At 41.6% G+C, this 19572-nt stretch overlaps 1 protein-coding gene across 4 annotated transcripts in view; it reads right to left on the bottom strand.

The window, feature by feature from the left end:
• The window catches only part of Wdb (serine/threonine-protein phosphatase regulatory subunit widerborst), a 59849-nt gene extending 40282 nt beyond the window's left edge, over window positions 1-19567 (bottom strand). Inside the window, exons 1-3 of one of the 4 annotated variants that reach the window (XM_076427271.1) lie at window positions 19029-19567; window positions 18487-18902; window positions 18077-18376 (exon numbers count right to left, since the gene is read on the bottom strand). In XM_076427271.1, the coding sequence (XP_076283386.1) occupies window positions 18077-18376; window position 18487 (301 nt within the window). In that variant the 5' untranslated portion in view covers window positions 18488-18902; window positions 19029-19567. Of the gene's footprint in view, window positions 1-18076; window positions 18377-18486 lie in introns of all 4 variants that reach the window. The other 3 variants (XM_076427273.1, XM_076427272.1, XM_076427274.1) reach the window with 3 other exon arrangements.
• Between the last annotated feature and the right edge of the window lie 5 nt (window positions 19568-19572).

Here is a 19572-nt window from a genome sequence, read left to right as displayed (position 1 = left end):
ACAGTTTGGATAAGAGTTTCAGAGATGTATAAACAAAAATGTTAGGTTGGAGGGAAAATTCTGTCATATATTAAAAATACATTTGAATGAATTTATAAAAATATATGTTTATCCTAGGGTTGTCAGATCTTCTATATTTGATATGAGTCTTCTATATTTGAACTTAATCTTTACGTACCTATAGGAATTTTCAAAAATCTTTGTTTGAATAAAAAAGTTTAAAATGTGCTGTGTACCTCTTTTACTTGAACTCCTATATTTTGAGCCTATCTCGTATATATATATAATTACAGTTTTCACTACTTCTTCTATATTTGGATAAAACATTTCTGGCAACCCTAGTTTATCCCTTTGCACAATTATTTTTCAATTTTGTTGCCAACAACTCCGTACAATTTTAAGTGTTTCATTTGAGATTTACTTCGAAGGACAGTACCTTGACTGCTACTCATTTTAAACAATTTTGTTTACTAATTATTATTATTTAGTCGATTGCAAGAAATAGACACCAAACAGAATGTTCTTTCTTCCCTTAGTAATTTTAATAGATGAGAAATCATTTTTAATTTTCCTACAATCTTGAATTTCATCTACTCAATTTTGCTATAAATGCGTGAAGATCCGCAGTCTACTAATTGTACTAAATATAGCTCTCAAGCTTGGTTGTAATTTATAGAAAAATATATGGAACTTATACTTGTTTTTAACTAAAAAACACGACTTAAATCAATAAAGGAAGAATTCATTTACATTTTCCTTTCTCCGACGACGAGTCACACGAGACAAATATTATTCAACGATATAATTTCCATTATATGTAACAACTTGTTGCCGTCTTTCAGATAATCTGTCAATTCCTGTTTCCCTTATTTCAAATGCTGCAAATATCTGCCTATTTCAAATACGACAGAACTTTTTCCCTTCAACCTAATAATTACACAGAGTTGGGCATTGTAATCAATTAAAATTTTGATCAAGATTGGTTGATTAATGTGTACGATTAAAAAAGGTAATCATTGGAAAATGGACGATTGATTCAATCGCCAATCGTTGATTAAATTTTTGCCCAACTCTGCCGGAGACACGGAACATGGCGAATCACCTGTTAATCACGGAAATGCGACAATCGACGTACCTACGTATGTAGAACTTACGCGTCTGTCGTCACGCGACGAAACAGCTCGCCAGATGTTTAATTGCCTTTTGCATAGCCGACGCGGACTATGCACCGGCTGCTTCGGAAACGTTTTGGCATTAGCGGCCTTAAACCTATTGTTCAGCAGAAATTCGAGCCTTTCACGGACCCCGGCATTGTACGGTTATCGCTGGACTCACGGGCCTTTGTGCGTTCAGACTTCACCTGACAACGAGTATGAACAAACTCGATGAAATACAAAAGTCAATCCGATTTACCCTGCTCGTGGATTATTCTGATCCTTCCAAACACGGCAAACAATATTTTCTCTGCCTCCCGATTATTCACAGCTACACTGACAATGTTTATGCAATTCTCAATTTCTGTAGACGAATCTCAAGGAAGTGGTACCAAATAAAATCCTATTTTCATTGGTCATAACCAGAGTAGGGCAATAATCAACTAATATTTAAAAATGACCAATAGTCTTTTCAAATGTTAGTCATAGCAAAATTAGTTAAAACTTTTTGATCAGTTAGTGATAACTAATTAATAATATTAATGTATGTTAATCGCACAATAGTGACTGATGACTAAAGATTGATGACTGATCATCAACTACTAATTCATTAATAAGCAATAGCTAACGATTACTTAGAGCTGTGATTAACTATTTGCCATTTAGTTATCACTAATTAATCAAAAAGTTTTGACTAATGGCTATTTTTCTATGGCTAACATTCAAAAAGACATTTTTAAATATTAGTTGAATATTACCCTACTCTGGTCATAACTAGACTGCGGACTTTATGCATTAATGAGAAAAGTGGGTATGTAGTATGTAGTTGCAATTTAAAACGGTGGACACATTTAAATAATTTAAGAACATCGATGTATTAGTTGTAGCTTATGAACATTATTGAAGAATGAAAGATATTATTACTTTGCCCTTGTTCGTTGCATAAAGTCTTTATTAACACTAAACCCATCACTGCCAGTCAAATGACCGGTTTTATATTTTTCATTTCACAGTTATTGAAATTATGAAGTTGCTTGCATGGAAGTTAATTTTCGATACATCGAATTTGGATTTTGTCTTGCAGATTAGAAAAGGACTTTTTTTCTGTGACACCTACTTGATAATTGATGAAATTTCAACAAAAATTGATGAAATCCCAGCAAAAACATCCTGTAAACAGGAGCCAAGTTCCTATGGCCGTAAAAAGTTGTGAGATCAAACAAAATACGGCCAAGTTCGTTAGCTTAGAAATACCTCTTGCAATACTTAAAAAACCGTTCGTAAAAATTAGTTTAAAAGAACGCTATTTAATTTTTAAAGAGTTACATGGAGGGCTAAATTATTCAAACTTGGCCGTTACTTTTTAAACCAATGACCATAAAAGATGTTACGTAGCGGTCTAGCAGTCTAGTAATAACATTTGTAGGTCCAAAGTAAGTAAAAATCGTACTGAATTCCGTCGAATTTCACAGCCTTTTTTGAACATTTTTATAAACTGTAGATGCATAATGCTCACCCCGAGCGATGTCGCCAGCCAATCATCCAAAGCCACCCGGCCTCAACCGGAAGTCCTCTTGAGCATCGAAGCCTGGCATCACCCAATAAGAAGTCACCGATTCGACAGCGAGTAGCGAAAGTTGAGCAACAATCCGGCGTATCAGCTTTCAGCGCGGTCTGAACGATAAACTGTTATCTGTCCGAAGTTTGTTCACAACGATCTACAAGAGGAGATCGAGCAACGATCTCCCTTGGACACGAGGACGTCGAGAAGAGAATCTGCTCGCAGTGGTCGTAGCTGCACTCGACCCGACCAACAACTAACTGTTGGCTATCGGGTTGACCTCGACAATGACTCACGGGTCACCGGTGCTGATCGTTTCTCTTTCACCTAGCCAGGACTACCCTGAGAGGCGAGGAGAGGATCGCGAAAGATCGATCGATCACAAAATAGAGAGAGAGAGAGAGAGAGAGAGGAGGAGGAGGAGGAGGGAGGGAGTTGATATTCGCCTTGTTCGGTTCTTTGCCAGAGAGGACTTCCGAGCCAGTGGCTCGCCACTAATTTTCACCGGTTTTTATCGCGGGGCGATCTACTACGCGCGTCCCACTACACTATTATCCTATACCATGCAGCCCCCGCCACTTGAAACGCTCTGGGTTGGCCAACTCGGGAAACGGACCAACCAAACACCAGCTGAGACTCGCGCCATCGAGAACTCTGAATCATCGCGATTGTGTTTGCTTTTCCAGCTATAAATGCTGCTACGCATCGCACGACTCGGTTTCCATTTGGTTTCCCGAACAGTTTGGTTCCTCGGAGACGTCAGCGTCGTTGACGATCTACTTTGCCATTTTAGCGTTAACAGCGAGGCTGCCAGCGATGGTCGGTCCGAAAATATAGGGATGCTTTCATCGGTTTCCCGAATCGCCAGCAACGTCGTTCATGATCTCCACTTCGCTGCTCTAGCTAGGATTGACAAAAATTCTGCTGGATATACAACGGAATGTTGCTTGAAGAAGAATATGAAGTACACTTTGTTCTTTGGTAACGCGTATAGGAAACAGTTGTTCGCAATTACGCCCCAAACAACGTATTTCGAGGTCAAGGAATTTCTTTGTTTTTCGTAAATGTCCGATTCGGAAATGTAAGATTAGGATTTACCGTCTACCGTTCATATTAACTTAATAACGATATACAGTCCGTTCAACAAGAGCGTGTTGTTCCTAATTTTGTCACTAAACGACGCATCCGTTTACTCCAATTGTTTGAACAGTTGGCTAGAATACCTTCAGGTTAAATCAGTAACGTGGGCTGTTATCCATACCTTTTTGTTAAACAGATGAGATAGTCCATGTTTTAAGCTATCCCGGAGCGCAATATAAGGGTGTCTCAGCTGAAGGAGGCCACCTAAATATCTCCTTTATTATTAATGACACAAAAAAATATTCATGGCATAATTTAAATGGTATCGAAAGAGGAATATCATAGAAGAACAATTTTTATTTGTCCGGTTATTCTTTCATAATTCTTTCGAGGTCATCGTTATTTTTTTATCGGGAAAACTTATTTTTTTTTCCATCTTATAGCGGCTGAAAAGAAACATTTAAATATGAGTTTAAGTCATTGACAAGATGGAATAAAAAAAATAAGTTTTCCTGATAAAAAAAATAACGATGACCTTGAAAAAACTGAAAAAATAACCGGACAAAAGAGATTGTTCTTCTATGATATTCCTCCTTCGATACCATTTAAATTATGCCATAAATATCTTTTATGCCATTAAAAATAAAGGAGGTATTTAGGTGGCCTCCTTCAGCTGAGACACCCTGTATACTTCGACTACTTCATAATAGCATGTATTTCGACTGTAGTTTGTGGGACTCGCATCAGTGAGTACGGTCTACGTTTTGAACCGTCCAATGGTTCAGAGTTCCTGTATCTTTGATCTAGCATGCATTTTATATATCACACAATAATACAAATTGTAAGTACCCTGTGTGTGTCTACATGCGATGTTATCCATACTTTTATGGTTATAATGAATTTACATTCAGTGATTTACATCCCCCGCGTTCAGATTCGGCTACTTATCTCTCACAAGGGAAGCACCCCCCAAGTGTCCGACTGCGATTTTGATAATCTTGTAGGATCTCAGGAAAAATGAGGGCACCGCCGCCGCGGGAATCGAACCCCGGCCTCATTGGTGGTAGCCGATCGACTAACGCGCTCACCCACGGAACCCTCCCACCATTCTTCCCAATCTCCTACAGTATACTTGACCTGGGGGTCCTGATCCCACAATCTTTTGTGAGACGATGGAATATGGATCCCTAATGATGCCTGCAAAATATTAGCTGTAGTTACTCAATAGTTTTAAAGATATAAACAATTAAACTTTCATACCTTTACCATTAGCCGTATAAGCAGGTTGCGCGAAAGTTCAATTGTTTATATCTTTTAAACTATTGAGTAACTACGCCCAATATTTTGCAGACATCATTAGGGATCCATATACCATCGTATCACAAAAAATTATCAAAATCGAAGTCGGACACTTGAGGTCCTTTCCTTGTCAGTTTTCTGTTTATTAGGACGGAATTGACGTATCACCTTATTCGGACCAATCGAAGATTTGCTAGGTTCGCATCACTTGCAGATTCGTATGCGTCGATCAGAAAGTAAACGGTGCCAGACTATAATCGACAATGATGGCGACTGGACAACATATTAAATAAATGCATTTAATTATAAACAATTCCTTACTTTTTAGAAAATACGACCAACGGGCTCTTGTGGAACAAAGTGTATACTTCATTATTATTTGTAAAGTGTTATACTAATGTATGCTATACAAACCAAACATGGTTCACGGCATTAATAAATAAATAAATGTCCGATTCAGCAGTCGGCGCAAGAGTGCCGCATTTCTCACGCGAAAATCTCGCGAAACCGAATCAAGTTCGCAGACTATGTGGACGTTAGACGACATTTGACGGGCGTCGAGCATATATGATTTGCGTCATCTTTGTCGATGAGCGCACCTTGTCCAAGGTTCCGCGGGTAATTATGTTAATGGCCAGCTCTGCGAGCGGTTTTCGATAGTAAACAAACGCGTTCGACGATTCTGCCATTGACATTGACACGCCAGCCATTGAGGGAGATGCTCCGCTAATAACAGACAAAGAGAAAGAGGGAGGGAGAGAGTGGGAGAGCATCCACGACGAGAGAGATGTGCATCGACAGAAAACGCTGGTGAATAGCACCGCGCGGCGAATGGCGTCGCGGCGCTCGGTGTTTCGCTAATTGGGCTCGATTTTCGCATTCCTCGTTCTCCCATTCTCTTCGACGGTAGCCGACAAAATCCACGGTTGCGAAAGAATCGGGGCGAGAATGCCGGTGGCCGCGTCTTGGCGCGATGAAATAATTCACGGCGTTCAAAGCGGCGCTTCTACAGGGGGATGTGGATCATGGAAATTCAAAGCGGTCCCTGGGAAACTTGAAAGACTCCATGTTCACGCTACCTCCGGAAGCTTATCGCCCTTCCCTCCGCCCCCCGGACACGATAACGCGACCTTCGCTCCCTTATCGCAACCACGTTCTTCAGGGTTTTTCTGTTTGTACTCGTAGTCGCTTGACGAAGTCTAGACACGTTCAAAAAATTTCCAAAAAGATCTTGGACGTTTTGTGCACGTTGGGACGAACGTGGAATCTACACTCCGGGACAAAAAGATAGCACATTTTAAAATTAACGTAATATTTATTTATTTAACATTCTCCTCCTTTTCCCCTTCCACTATCCCATTTCACCAAGCGCACACTCCAAAACGTCCCCCACTAACAATAAGACCGTAGACTGTAGACCACGGTGCCCGTGCCGTTAACTGGACTGGTCATCAGAGAGGGGATACTTAATTCCCCTCGACTTCCTCAGTCTGGCGACACTGATTTACTGTACAGCTTGTAAAATCTAGCTGTGCGGCAGAATGTCCCCCGCAAGGGGAAATTTTTGTATTTGTTTGCCCATTCCTATGTTTTTGTCAGCCGCACAGCTAGATTTGACAAGCTGTACCTCGTAATCTCTGTTTATTGATACGATTCTGAGATCATTCATTCATTTTTGACAGCGAACAATAAGTTCATTGTGCTGGTAACTTATTGACAATCCAACAATTTCAATGTATGATCCGTGTACTTGAATACACGGGCACTTGAATACATGTGTACCAGTATATTCAAGTTCACAGTTATATGTACACGTATTATCCGTATATTTTGATACACATGAACACGTGTATTTCAGTACACGTATATCGGTGTATTAAATAGTATGCGGACTTCTGCACGGGTTATATTAATTACACGTGTACACGTGTTTTTTTAATACACGTGAAATGGGTATCTCTAGTCTGAACACGTGGAGGTGCTGCTAAAATTCCGGGACATCGCGGAACCGCGAAAGCAAGCTATCGGAAGATCGATCATTCCGAGACGTCGAGCGGTTTTCGCGTCGTCGAGTCTCGACGTCCCCGCGCGTGCACGCGTTTCCCCCATGTTCCATTCTAATGGGAAAGAGCCGCGCAAACAATAGCCGCATCGCTGCATCTTTCACTGTTCGTCGCGCGTTATCTCCCTGCGTTTATGAACAAGGACAACCGGGTTGCTGCGGAGCCCTCTCCCCAGAGCACGCGGCCAAATCGGAAGTGGAAAAAAAATAACAAAACACCACCCGGGAGAACGCACTACACGTACAGTAGAGGCTCTGGTCCTTATTTTTCGGCTTCTGATTTTTTCGGGTAGAGTTTCTCGTGTAACGATGTCGGAACCAAGTGATTTTTAAGAGTTCGTTCTAGAATAGCTATTGCATACAACACTCCGGCTCAAGGGCAATCAAGCCACGCCCACTCGCGTCGTTGAACGCAACAACAATTTAATTCAATGCGAATCTAGCGTCACAGCTCGATCCAATAATCATTGATAACTTACGAAGTGGTCAGCCTTGTGCGATTATTTAAAGGAAGGTGTGCTAAAAATATTCCGATTTGTTAGAAAGCTATATTCTCTCGAATAGAAAGAACTTCGCGAATTTTTCTTACTGCATTGAGTGTTATTTTTTTTTAATAGAGTATTTACATTATTTAGTCCAACTATAATATTGATCAAATTGTACTAATTTCCTCATTTCCGAGGTCCATGGAAATTTCGGAAGTACATTGATTAGTAGACAGCGGATCTTTATGCTTTGATAAAGAAATTTTGCATGAGCGAATTATAAAACAGCAAACGATTAGAAAAATGTAAGAATACCGTGATGTCGTTTTCAATGTAACTCAATTTTCATTTTATTCCTGCTTCCTACCATAAATGCAGAACATTTTTATTTTGATTATTTTATACCGATACGAGAAAGTTCATTCTCTCATTCTCTGTTCGCTTGTTCTCGTCGTCGCCCGGAAAACTGCGCTATCATCCTTTCTGCACCGCCGATGATCTTGACAGTGACCGTGACGATCAATGGCGCCGTCAATTAGGCGAACCACAGAGGCTTACGCTCGGCTCCACCACCGGGCCCGGGAAAAATTGATCAACCGTTCTTCGGCAAACACGCTGAGCCAAACAAAAATGATCACGCACGCCGACAACCGTGCTTGCTTGTTGACTTTTGTCCACGGTCGAGCGCGGTACATAAACACGTGACACGAGAGAGGCGTCTCCCTTCCTATTCTCTTCCTCTCTCTCCTCTTAGCTCAACCCTCTCTCTCTTTTACGTTCGTGATCCAGATTTCAACCCCCTCCGTCGCCACTCGCGATAGTCGTTCGAAACGGTGCTCATTGTCTTCGTTATTTCGCTTCACCTCATTCATTCGCTAATTAATGTCTTTTTCCTATTCGCTCTCGTGCTCGTTGTGCACCGCGTTTACTTTATGCTTATTTCGCTGGCACTCGTTAGTTCGCTCTACAGACACCGAGAATCTTTCGATTTTCCTATGCAACTTCGAAGCGTGTAATTGCAAATTTTTTAGAGGAGATTCTACGAATTCTCAATCGAAATATTACAACAAAGAATTCAGAAATTCAGTACGACAAAGAAGACGTTCATCCAAATCTGACAGTGCAACAAGTGAAACAAGATCTTAATGTCATTCGCGCATTCCATGAATTAAAAAACCGTTTACGTGCTCACGTTAATATGCCACGATCCGAATACTAGGATTATGGTCACGTGTTCAGGCCGGAAACGTCCATTTAAAAGTATAACATTAATATTAATCGGACGATACAGTTTGCTCAACTAACAAGACACTGTTTTGCCTCGTGGCTTCCTCGCACCATTAATTGAGCCAAGCCGAGAAACAAGTCGGCGATAAATGCACGTGCACAACTCTGAAAACGGAAGTACGTTCACTGTGAACTGGCCTTTCGATTTTGAAACAGGAAAACCGTCTACTCGAATAATGAATGAAGAAATAAAACGATCGCTCTGAATCATTTTGAGGGAACAGGCTGATACTGTATCTACTCCGTAACTGTCGCAGAGGTGTCTACGGTAACTGTGCAAATTGTATCCCCACCGCTGCGCTGGGGATTAGTCAAGCGGTAAACACACTCGACGACCGAGCCAGCTAAGGGTCGAGTACCGGCGAGACTCGCACTAACGCAAGCGAAGCAAAAGATTGCGACTTTTCCAAGGTTTGATTTTTTTTAAAATGATACTAGTCTTTCTCTCGAAACCATTGAAAGGTTAATAAATCCGTGCGATGTGCAATTAAAATTTAATTTCATCAAAGTAGTGTAACCAAGTAGAAGCTGTATAAACTAGTTTTAAGTTAAGTTAAGTTGATACATAAACCATACTTGGTTTAAACCATTAAATAAATAATAACGATAATAAATCTCTGCGAAACATCGCTGTTCACACATCGATTAAAACAATTGAACGAAGTTCTTTCAACCAATAAGATCCTCCACCATTTCGAAGTCGCTTCGAAAAATAAAATGCTGGTCGAAGGTCTGCCTCGGCAGGGGAGTCATCGAGCGCGATATTCTTTCAAACGAATTATTAGCTGATTACAGGCGGGGATTGTTTATTCTGTTGAAAATAGCCGCAACCGGCGTGGCAGCCCTTGCGCAACATTGTGCGAATTACATAATGGCAATATTTCCGTTCGATTATTACGCAACGAAGACGACAGACAATAAATATCAGCAGGTAGCGGAACGGGCAGGTGAAAATATTTGCTCGCGATGCGTTACGATATCGGCACGGTTCCGCTAATGTATGCTCCGTGTGTCCCTGTAGTATTCTCGAAGCCCAGCTCTGCTCGCAGTTTGTTCCGCTTCTCGCGTAATAATGTTAATGCATCCGCGAATTGCATTTTCTTTCGCCTACGCGTGTCGCGGCCTTGAGGCGCACGACCGGAAGCCGGCCTTAGGCGAAAGTTACGGCAGAACCGTCGGGGATGATGCTCCGTCGAACTATCGAAATCCTATCCATATTAAAATTAAATCGAGATTAAAAAAACGATACACCGAGTGTACAAAAATAAGAAAATATGTCCTCAACACCTCCACTACGAAGAAACTTTTGTTTGAAACATTCGCCGAAGCACGTTTACGTCTTCGATAATAATTGGACTGCGGATTCTTATGCAAAATGAAATTTGTCGTCAACTGCAAGACACAGGAGCTACGTAGACGTTCATTTCTTCTCTTCAAAGTGCTAAACATATGAAAATAATCTATTAACACGTTCCTCGATGAGTATCTAAACCCGACATAAAGATTGAAGGAGTTAAGTATGTTATCGACAGCATTGTCCTCGTATCTGTGAATCGTGGGTTCCGAAGAGCATTTCCTCGGTGAAGAAAGGGACCTTTTAAGCTGAATCCACACGGGGCGGGAGGGGGCCGCGTGAGAACCCTACAGGAAACCGGAAGTGTACGAAATTAGTCTAATTTCGTGCGCGACAAGTGGAAAAACGCTCGCCGGTGGCGACTCCGTATCGCTCGAGGGCATACGCGTGCCGCATCACGACTCCGCTCGTGTTCGCTGCTTAAAATTAGGCGAATCAGCACCGCGAAGGGCCTGACATAATCGTTCTACACGTTCACTATAACGGTTGCGCCGTTTACCCTGCGTAACACGATCTTTTTAAGTGTTTGCATTGCTGGGTCTCGTTATTTTTCGCTAGTTCTTCGATGCGAGAGGGTTTTAGAGTGAAATGGCATGAAAGGAAGCGTTGTTGGCCAACAGAGCCCCGTCCGAAACGCAAGTTCCGTTTGAGCATCGCGTGGCCCGGCCCGAGACGTTTTCCCCGCGGTGATAAATCCGAGACTTTTTATCTGTCCGCGGAACGATTATCGCGATTAGGTGGTGTGACCACTGCGATATGACACGAACAGCGCACACGGACACACAATCATAATTGCGAACACAGAGGCAAGTTTCGCCGAAATCCTGGTCCTGAACATTGTCGATTATCATTATCATTTTTATTCGTTAACCTTCGATTACTTGCACTCCACTTTCTACATAACTGTTCACAAGGAACTGTTGATATGACTCCAACATAAATAAATTTCTATCGAATAAAATAACTACTTCAATGCAAAATAAATATTTTCTTGTGTAGACGGCTCCTTCGTCTATGCTTGAAACACTAAATTTAAAGTTTCCAGACTGTAAGTACCGTGTGCGAGTAATTAAAAGTTAGTAGAAAAACGGTGGATCTTGGCAAGCTTCTGAAGCTTCTTGGAAAAAATTCTCCAATCATGTCCATCCTCGGCAAAAGGGACGACACACTGATACAGTATCATGGTCCACAGTTAAAGCGTACCACGTTAACGTTCCGGATCGATAGCCGCCAGAAAGATTTTAATTGGTCAGCTGAACAATTACGAACGCCTCGACAGCGAAAACTATCAAGCCAAGCCAAGCCGCGGGAGCCTCAAATCTCTGATCGACGCACAGTCGCCTGGAAACCCGATCTTTTTCTGGACAAAATTGTTTTAGCGTTGTTTCAAGGTTTAACCGTCAGAGTAGACTCTAAAAATTGACTGTACCATTATTCAAAATATTGTTCAAATTATTATTAAATGTTGGTATCTCATCAATTACTAAACATTCAAGTGTTGTATGAGGTGTTATGTACATCAATTTCAGAATGGAATTATTCCTGCCACTAAAAATTGCTGTACCATTATTTAAAATATTCTTCAGATTATTAAATGTTGGTATCTCATCAATTACTAAACATTTATGTGTTGTACGAGGTGATACATCAATTTCAAACTGGAATTATTCTACCCACTAAAAATTGCTGTACCATTACATATTCAAAATATTGTTCAGATTATTAAATATGTTGGTATATAATCAATTACTAAACATGTAAGTTTTGTACGAGGTGATATATCAATTTCAGAAGGGAATCATTCTAGGTCGAAAGAAATGTTTAATTCTCGAGTTAAAATAGCTCCGAGTGCAAAGGGTTAAGGTCGTTGGATTCGTCTCGACACCAGCTAGAAATAATATTCAAGTCCCCAGAGTGAAACCTCTGCCTACAATTATTTAAAATATTAAAAATTTTGAAGCTTCTTCGTTGAAAACAAGTTCCCAGCTCACTACGCGACTTTCTCTCTCTCGAAACAACGAAACATCCTGTAAACTGTAAACGATCGTGAGTTTAGTTCTTAGCTTCCGTCTCGCAGCAACGATCAGAGGAAGCTCTGAAGGGGAAAGTCGGGTTTCCACTAGCCGAATCCGATTCAATTTAGACGAGTTTCGATCGAGGATGCAGCACAACTTCAGAACTTAGGCTGCTGGTTGTTGGAACGTAGGCAGATGCCGGTTGTACACCTACGTGTTTCTAAATAAGTCTTATTCGTAGGACGCACGGGAGCCGATCCTCTAAGACCGGTCAGCGAGGCGAATCGTTATCCGAATGAATCATTGCGATCTTTCGTGCAAATCGAACGGAGAACAGAGATTCCTTTACTGCGAATCGGAAACAGCAATTTACCAAAAATATTTTTGGTCGAGAGGGCCGTGTTTGTCAATTATGAGAATTAGCTGGCTGTTTGCGCCAATTCTCATTTCAACAGACGCTCTACCCGACAATCGAATCAGGCGAGTCAGCGGAATTTTATTTCACGTGTGATCCAATTGATCGTTTCGATCGATGATCAAAACAAACAAATCAGAGGATCGACAATGTGTTCCGATGTTGGCTGAATCAAAAGAACAGCGGTGCTACGACAGTTTTGGAATTGTTCATATATGTACATAATGTGTTGACTAACACAAAATATTCATTAAACTTTCACCACGGCCGGTAATGAGGCCTCACTGACGAAAATGAGACCAAACGTGATGTTATTCGAACTACTTTCAGCTCCAGTAATACATATATGTCTCATTCGCTGAACAGGCGGCGCTCGTGTTAGAATTTTAATTTAAAATTGTTCGAATAATGGTGCGTTTGACCTCATTCTCATCGGGGAGGCCTCACTTTACCCGGTGATCAAAGTTTTATAAACATAAGCGTGGGAAAAACAAGCCAATTTTTTTCAACAAATCATTTCTTCCTCCCATTAATATTTGGAAACTCCTGGAAAGACGATAACTTATTTAATATCGGACCATACGATTTTAACTTCCTTGAAAAATTAGAACAAGTGGTTTGCTACACGATGTGAAAAAAATTTTTGACAAAAATTCCAGAGAAAGTAAATCGAAACATCACTCGGTTAATCATTTAACATTTCTTTGAACTGTGGGAACGTTAAAAGAAAATTCGCGAATAAAGTGATCACGCGGGTCCAGCCGGCGCCATTTCGTCCCGAGGGAGCGAGCCGGATAGAAAGGAAGGATTTAAAATTCGAATCAGTTTGAAACGATTCGGAACGTCACTGTAAACGGTTCCGGGTAGCCGGTAGGAGTTCTAGGTATACGTCCGCAGCGGAATGTTCAGCGACTACTGCCCCGGCTGGATGCCATCTTTCTGAAAATCCTCTCAAGCACCGCAATCGCCTGTATCTATAGTCTCCCCCAAGTACCTAACCGGTCCGAAACACATTTCCCTGCCATGGTCTTGTGCCGCAGACTCTATGCAACGCATAAATCCCGCATGAGACCTCGGCTTACCTACGTGAGCGACCCTACGCTACCAGGTGGCATTACGACCCACCACGTAGCACACAACTTCTGCCACAACACGTATGATTTTCAATTCATAAAAAGGACAAACGAACGTACAACAATCGAAACCGTCCCAAAACTGTTCGGAACGGTTACGAAGTTCCAGGTATTATTTGTAGACAGCGGATTATATGCACTTATTACAAAAATTCGTAGGTGTAACTTAAAACAATGAAAATATAAGGATATAAAAATGCTGTTATGTGTTATTAGGTTGGCAACTAAATTCGCGACCTTTTGTTTCGTAATTCTATTATTGTACATATGTATCATTAACCACCATGGGTGACCATTCTTTTTGAACTGTACGTCATCGGAAAGCTCTGAATTTTTCGATTAATTTGATATAAAATACTCGTGCTTAAAAAATATATATAAACGACTTTTTTGAACATTTTTATTTTGCACAAAGATCCGCGGCCTAATTGTTTGTTTTAGTTACGTGTTTCCCACTTTGGCTTCCATGTCGGTTTTATAACCTCTTGTTTATTTTCTGCGTTTCAGTTTATTTTGGGCGCTCGTCAATGAAGCCAGACATCATAAATGATACTCTAAATATTAAATCTTTTCTAAATACATACATAGTTTATGGGCGTTCTATTTATTCACTGTTTGAATCTTCACTGACTCTTGATCATGAGATATTTCATGAAGATTTTTCGTTATATGATTTATCGGAACTATTGTATATACAAAGAAAATCACGTTTACACGAATCGTAGAAACGAACTGTTGAATTCCTTGACGTTACAGCGCGGGAAATTTGAATATCTTGAACGCCCCTCCTTCGGATAATCGGCAATTGTTCTTGGGAATGAATTCGACTTGTTTGTTCAATCTTGTGGACCGAAAATATTGGTTACTAATAATTCTGCACTCAACTATCATCTGTCGTCGACGCAATTGCTAAAGGAAAACACCGATTCAATCCCACTTTCTAGTAAAAAAAATGAAAATGTTCCTCATTCTGCGATCACTGTAATAAATAGATAGCGGATGCAAAATAAAAATGTTAGAAGTGGAAGTTTATTTACTTTCTTAATATGTTTAATAGATTGAAAATAATGTAACAGTATTTCTAAATTTTGCTAATGGTTTTACTTTTCTAGATTGCACCTCCTCATTTTTGTCATAAATGCATAAAATCCGCTGTCTAGTGATAAATCACGATTAGTGATACACAACCATGTTCTCCCGTGTTTACAAAAGCGTGTCCGACGAAGAAATCAACGAGTAAACAAATTAACGTAATATTTACCCGGCTGGCGAAACGCGTGGCATGTCGATAGGTGAAACGCGTGCACGACACTCTCGATGAAAACACGTGCGTATAGGTTATGTATGCAACGACGTACGAGAAAGAGACGTCCGAGAGACTGAACGTCTGAACGTAGAAGTGAGGAGACGGGAAATAAGTGTGAGGGGAGAAGGAGAGAGAGAAAGAGGGCGAGTGAGAGAGAGTTGGGGGAGAGACAGTAAGCGAACGAAGTACATAGAGGGAGAGAGAGAGAGAAAGAGAGAGAGAGAGAGAGACTAAGGACTACTGCTGTTTTATTGGCAGAGGTGAACGACACTGCCTACTGCAAGGTGGATGCCTGTATATTTCGCATAACCGCTGCTCGTTGGAACGCACCGCAAGTTTATGGGTCACTGTATACTGTTTTCAAGTATATCCTCTCGCGTGAAAATAGTGCGGCTTCCCTACGGGTTGCCTCCTAGCTGACGAAGCTAACCGAGGTTACGCTGTTGAATTAACCCACGCTCAGCCAATGCCGGGACACTTTTGATCATGTGTGTTTATACACAGACGACTGACTCGACGCAGTATTGCATACCGCCGAACTCCGAAACAATTTTCTCTCCCCTAATCCCTTCCCATACCGTTTTCTTCGTGGTTACCATGATTATAACACTCCCTTTCCTCCAAAATATTTTTTTTTAGACAAAAGCAATTGATATTACAGTGACACTCTTTAATACACAGCGGATCTTTATGCAAAATAAAATATTTCTACCTGAATTGCAACAAACTGGAGTGAAGCTTTTTTAAATTCTTCTAATGTTTTTACTGTTTTAAATTACACCTACTCGTTTTTGTCATAGATACATAAAATCCGTGTCTACTCATTAATATTCGGGCACTCCTAATAAAAAGACGATAACTATTTACTATTTAAATTGTATCGTCTATGTAAATTGTAATTTTTGGAAAATCGTTTTTGCACACCATTTAGTAAACCAATGCTTCTAATAGCTTACAAAACATCAGGTTCGTTTGGTGCAATTTCAAGTTGTCGGAATTGCAGAGGAAATACTAAAAGTGGCATTTTCCAACTTCTTTATGGGGGCTTATATGGAAAATCTAGAAAACACGTTTCGCAAATCTGCATCAATTAAACACATTCTGAAACTTTCAAAATTGCAGTGAGCTACAAACGTTCAAAGATGCTAAAAATCGCAGTAAATCTAGCTGCAATAAATCTAAGGATTCTTACATTTTTCAATATACGTCGTATTTTAAACTTTTATAATGCATATAATTGACACAGTCAATTAAAATACAACTTTTAGTATTTTCTCTACAATTCCGACCAATAGCAAATTTTGAAAAAATTTCTTTGAACATCCTGTAGTAAACTAATCGATCTACCTTAAAAAGATATCGTTTTCTTTTAGAGCGTCCGAATCATTTTTACGTGTCTGATTTCAGCTACAGCATTTGCAGACGACAGTGTAATTTTTCCGTTTCGAAATCGCGGTCCGGACAGCATGTGCAAGCCGAGTAGTTTTTGTAGATCAACAGTCTATGCCGTATGTACGTGACGTCCAACTGTAAAAGCTAATAAGCTTGTACAGGTTATGTAAGAGCGATCCGAAGGACGAGCAGCAGGGGAACGGCCTAATCAACAAGAGCAGAATCAGAATTCGCAGCTAATCTGATTTTCTAGCTAACTGGACGGTGGTCCCGTCATCGTGCAGGGTTTACAGAATTGACAAACAGAATCCCCGAGGCGAGCGATAAAAATACGTGACGTAAGGTGACTCGCACATGGCGCGACGGAAATTTGCAAGCGACGAAATGTAGATTTTCTGTCTTCGCGAATTATGCGATGTTGCCGTGCACCGAGCGACGACTATCTTTCTCGAATGCAAATTTTTACAGGGATGAAATACTTGTAGCGCGATTTCCTTTTGAAATTGTTCGAACGGACGAATATGAAAATCGTCGGGAACCGTTCGAAAATGTCTATCGAAGGGAAAATCGGTCGAGTAACACGAACTGACCTCTGCTTTACTGCTCCTCATCGATTTTCAGAACGTACGTCAATACGAACGTACACCGAACCATGTTCGCAAAGCGGAAAGTTACCGCTTAAAACGCCGAACGAATCGAGTTTTCTACGCGTATTTGTTTGCCATTACACCGTCCAAACAGAAATACGAAACAAACTTTCGGTTTCAGTATGGACGGGTGTACACCTTTGCCCCGAAAATTTTGAGGTTAGCTTCGGCTGATTCCGAGCATACGCCGTACCGAGCAATCTAATGTATCAGCTACAACAATATCAGATCGGTATTATCTACGCGTATCGCTCGATATTACGTAACGAAGATTACTATTAAAAACTTCAGGAACCCGACACACTCTTCAAACATGTCTTGAAGCATAATCCTACCGAACAAACTACAATCAGAAATTATACAGCTGATTCTACGGTTGCTAGAGTAAATGATCTTGTCATGATCTCGTTGCATGATTGCCTAATGATGCAATTACTCGAAATGGTTGCAACTGCATTGAGAAAAATCAGAGTGGAATGCATCTTAAGGAATGTACGTGTTGAAATCGATAACATCGGGTGGTGACACTGTCTACTGTCGAGATGTAATTCTGCTCTATCTATATATCGTAATTACTTAATATTAGAACAGCAGATGCATTGCCAATTGTCGTAGAGGTTCAAGGATATGTGCACTTTAGTAAAATGCTGTTTATCTTTAACCATAGCGATCTATACGATAAAACTAGAGTAACGCTATGGAAACAGAGGCTACATTCCCATGTAGTTCACGTAACGTGGATACAGCAATATTGATGCGACCTATACATTTGTGTACAAAAGTTTAAGGATCTACCAGACATTGAATAGACATGGTAGAGACATTAAGTACATTGCTGTATCCATGTTAATACAGGCAAAATGATAAGATGTTGACGGTGACTAACCTTTGAGCAGCGGTAACTGCTGTAGTTCAACATCTTGGGAGTTACGGTAACGGGATGACCCCTGGGACTTCTTGGACTTCTTCTTGTGACATTTCATGTTGAAGGGATCTATCATATCCACAAGGTTGACAGTCGCCATGTTGGCGTTGGCGTTGGCAGAGGCACCGTGAGAGCCGGATGGAGGTTGAACGCTGGATATACGTTCGAGCCTCTGCTGGCCTTTACCGGCGCTGGACGCGACTAAAGAGGATTGCATCCACTCCGAGGAAGCCGCATTCCGCGTAGAAGAGGATGAACTCACTATAGTCACAACGAGGGCAAATACGGTACTTCACAGGGATATTTTTTGGTTTTTCGTGAACCAAGGGGTTCGGTGTAGTATGTGGTATCCCTGGACACGGTAAACCTACTGTTCAGACGTTCCTGGGCCGGAGAGGGGTGAGACTTAATGGTCGTGCGTGCATAGCACGAGGAGGATTATTTATCCGTGTTTAACAACGGGGAACAACGTGTCGTGTTAGTCGTACTGTCGAGAGGGGGTTCGGTGACTTGCTCAATCGACGAGATCCATCGAGTGTCACGACGACTCCGAGAACGACAAAATATTCGTATGGTTAATCGGCCGGCACACGTCGTTGTGTATATCGGGCCAGTAAGAGCAAAGGGGCGCGATCGCTTGTTAGGCGTTGTCACACGCGAACGCACGCCCCGTCGTCGTACGTCGAATGCTCCCACCTACACCGTGTAGAGCTCGCAGAGAAGCGGTTGTACACCGTCACCGTGTCTCCTCTCCTTGCTGGTTCGTACGGTGGATTATACGCGTCACCTGAAACCGAGACCGGTGATGATACGTCGAAACCCGCCTCGGTCCCTCGGACTTTTTTGTTACGGGTATTATTCGATTCACGGGCGGCGTACAGTAGAAAACGGCTTGTGTGTAGAGCAGGCTTACCGTGTCGTGCCTGCTGCCTGCTTTACTGCTCGCTCGCTCGCTCGCTTGCTTGTCTGCCTTCTTGCCTGCCTGCCTGCGTGTCGGGTTCAGAGGAGCCGCGCGAGAGAAGAAGCACCGTTACGAAATACCTCGGTAGACCCGTCTAAGGAGGCGGTCCTCTCGCCGCGCAAAATCTATCTTCCCACAGGATTATCTTTTTCTTGTAGCGCACGCGGTAGCCGCACTTCGTACGCGCAGACCGAACGCACACACTCACTTAAACGCCGTGATGGGGGACGACACAGAGGCTCGAACAGCACTCGGCCGCCATCAGCTGCTCGGACCGACGAGCTTCTTTCATTTTTGCCGGAACCGACCGACAGACTGTTACGCGTCAACTCGCCGCCGTATCCCCGAGATCATCGTACGGTTTTTTATCGCGTGCGCACCCACGACCCACTACAATTTCAACATCCACCGCATCGAGGATTTCAATGGAAAAAGGAAAAAAACCAGGTCCCTTGCACCGTCGCCCTCTTCACTTATTGAAAACCCGTCAAGAGGT

The sequence above is a fragment of the Lasioglossum baleicum genome, chromosome 7 (genome assembly GCF_051020765.1).
Source record: "Lasioglossum baleicum chromosome 7, iyLasBale1, whole genome shotgun sequence".
NCBI classification, from domain to species: domain Eukaryota; kingdom Metazoa; phylum Arthropoda; class Insecta; order Hymenoptera; family Halictidae; genus Lasioglossum; species Lasioglossum baleicum.
This window is presented reverse-complemented; position numbering and strand designations above follow the sequence as displayed.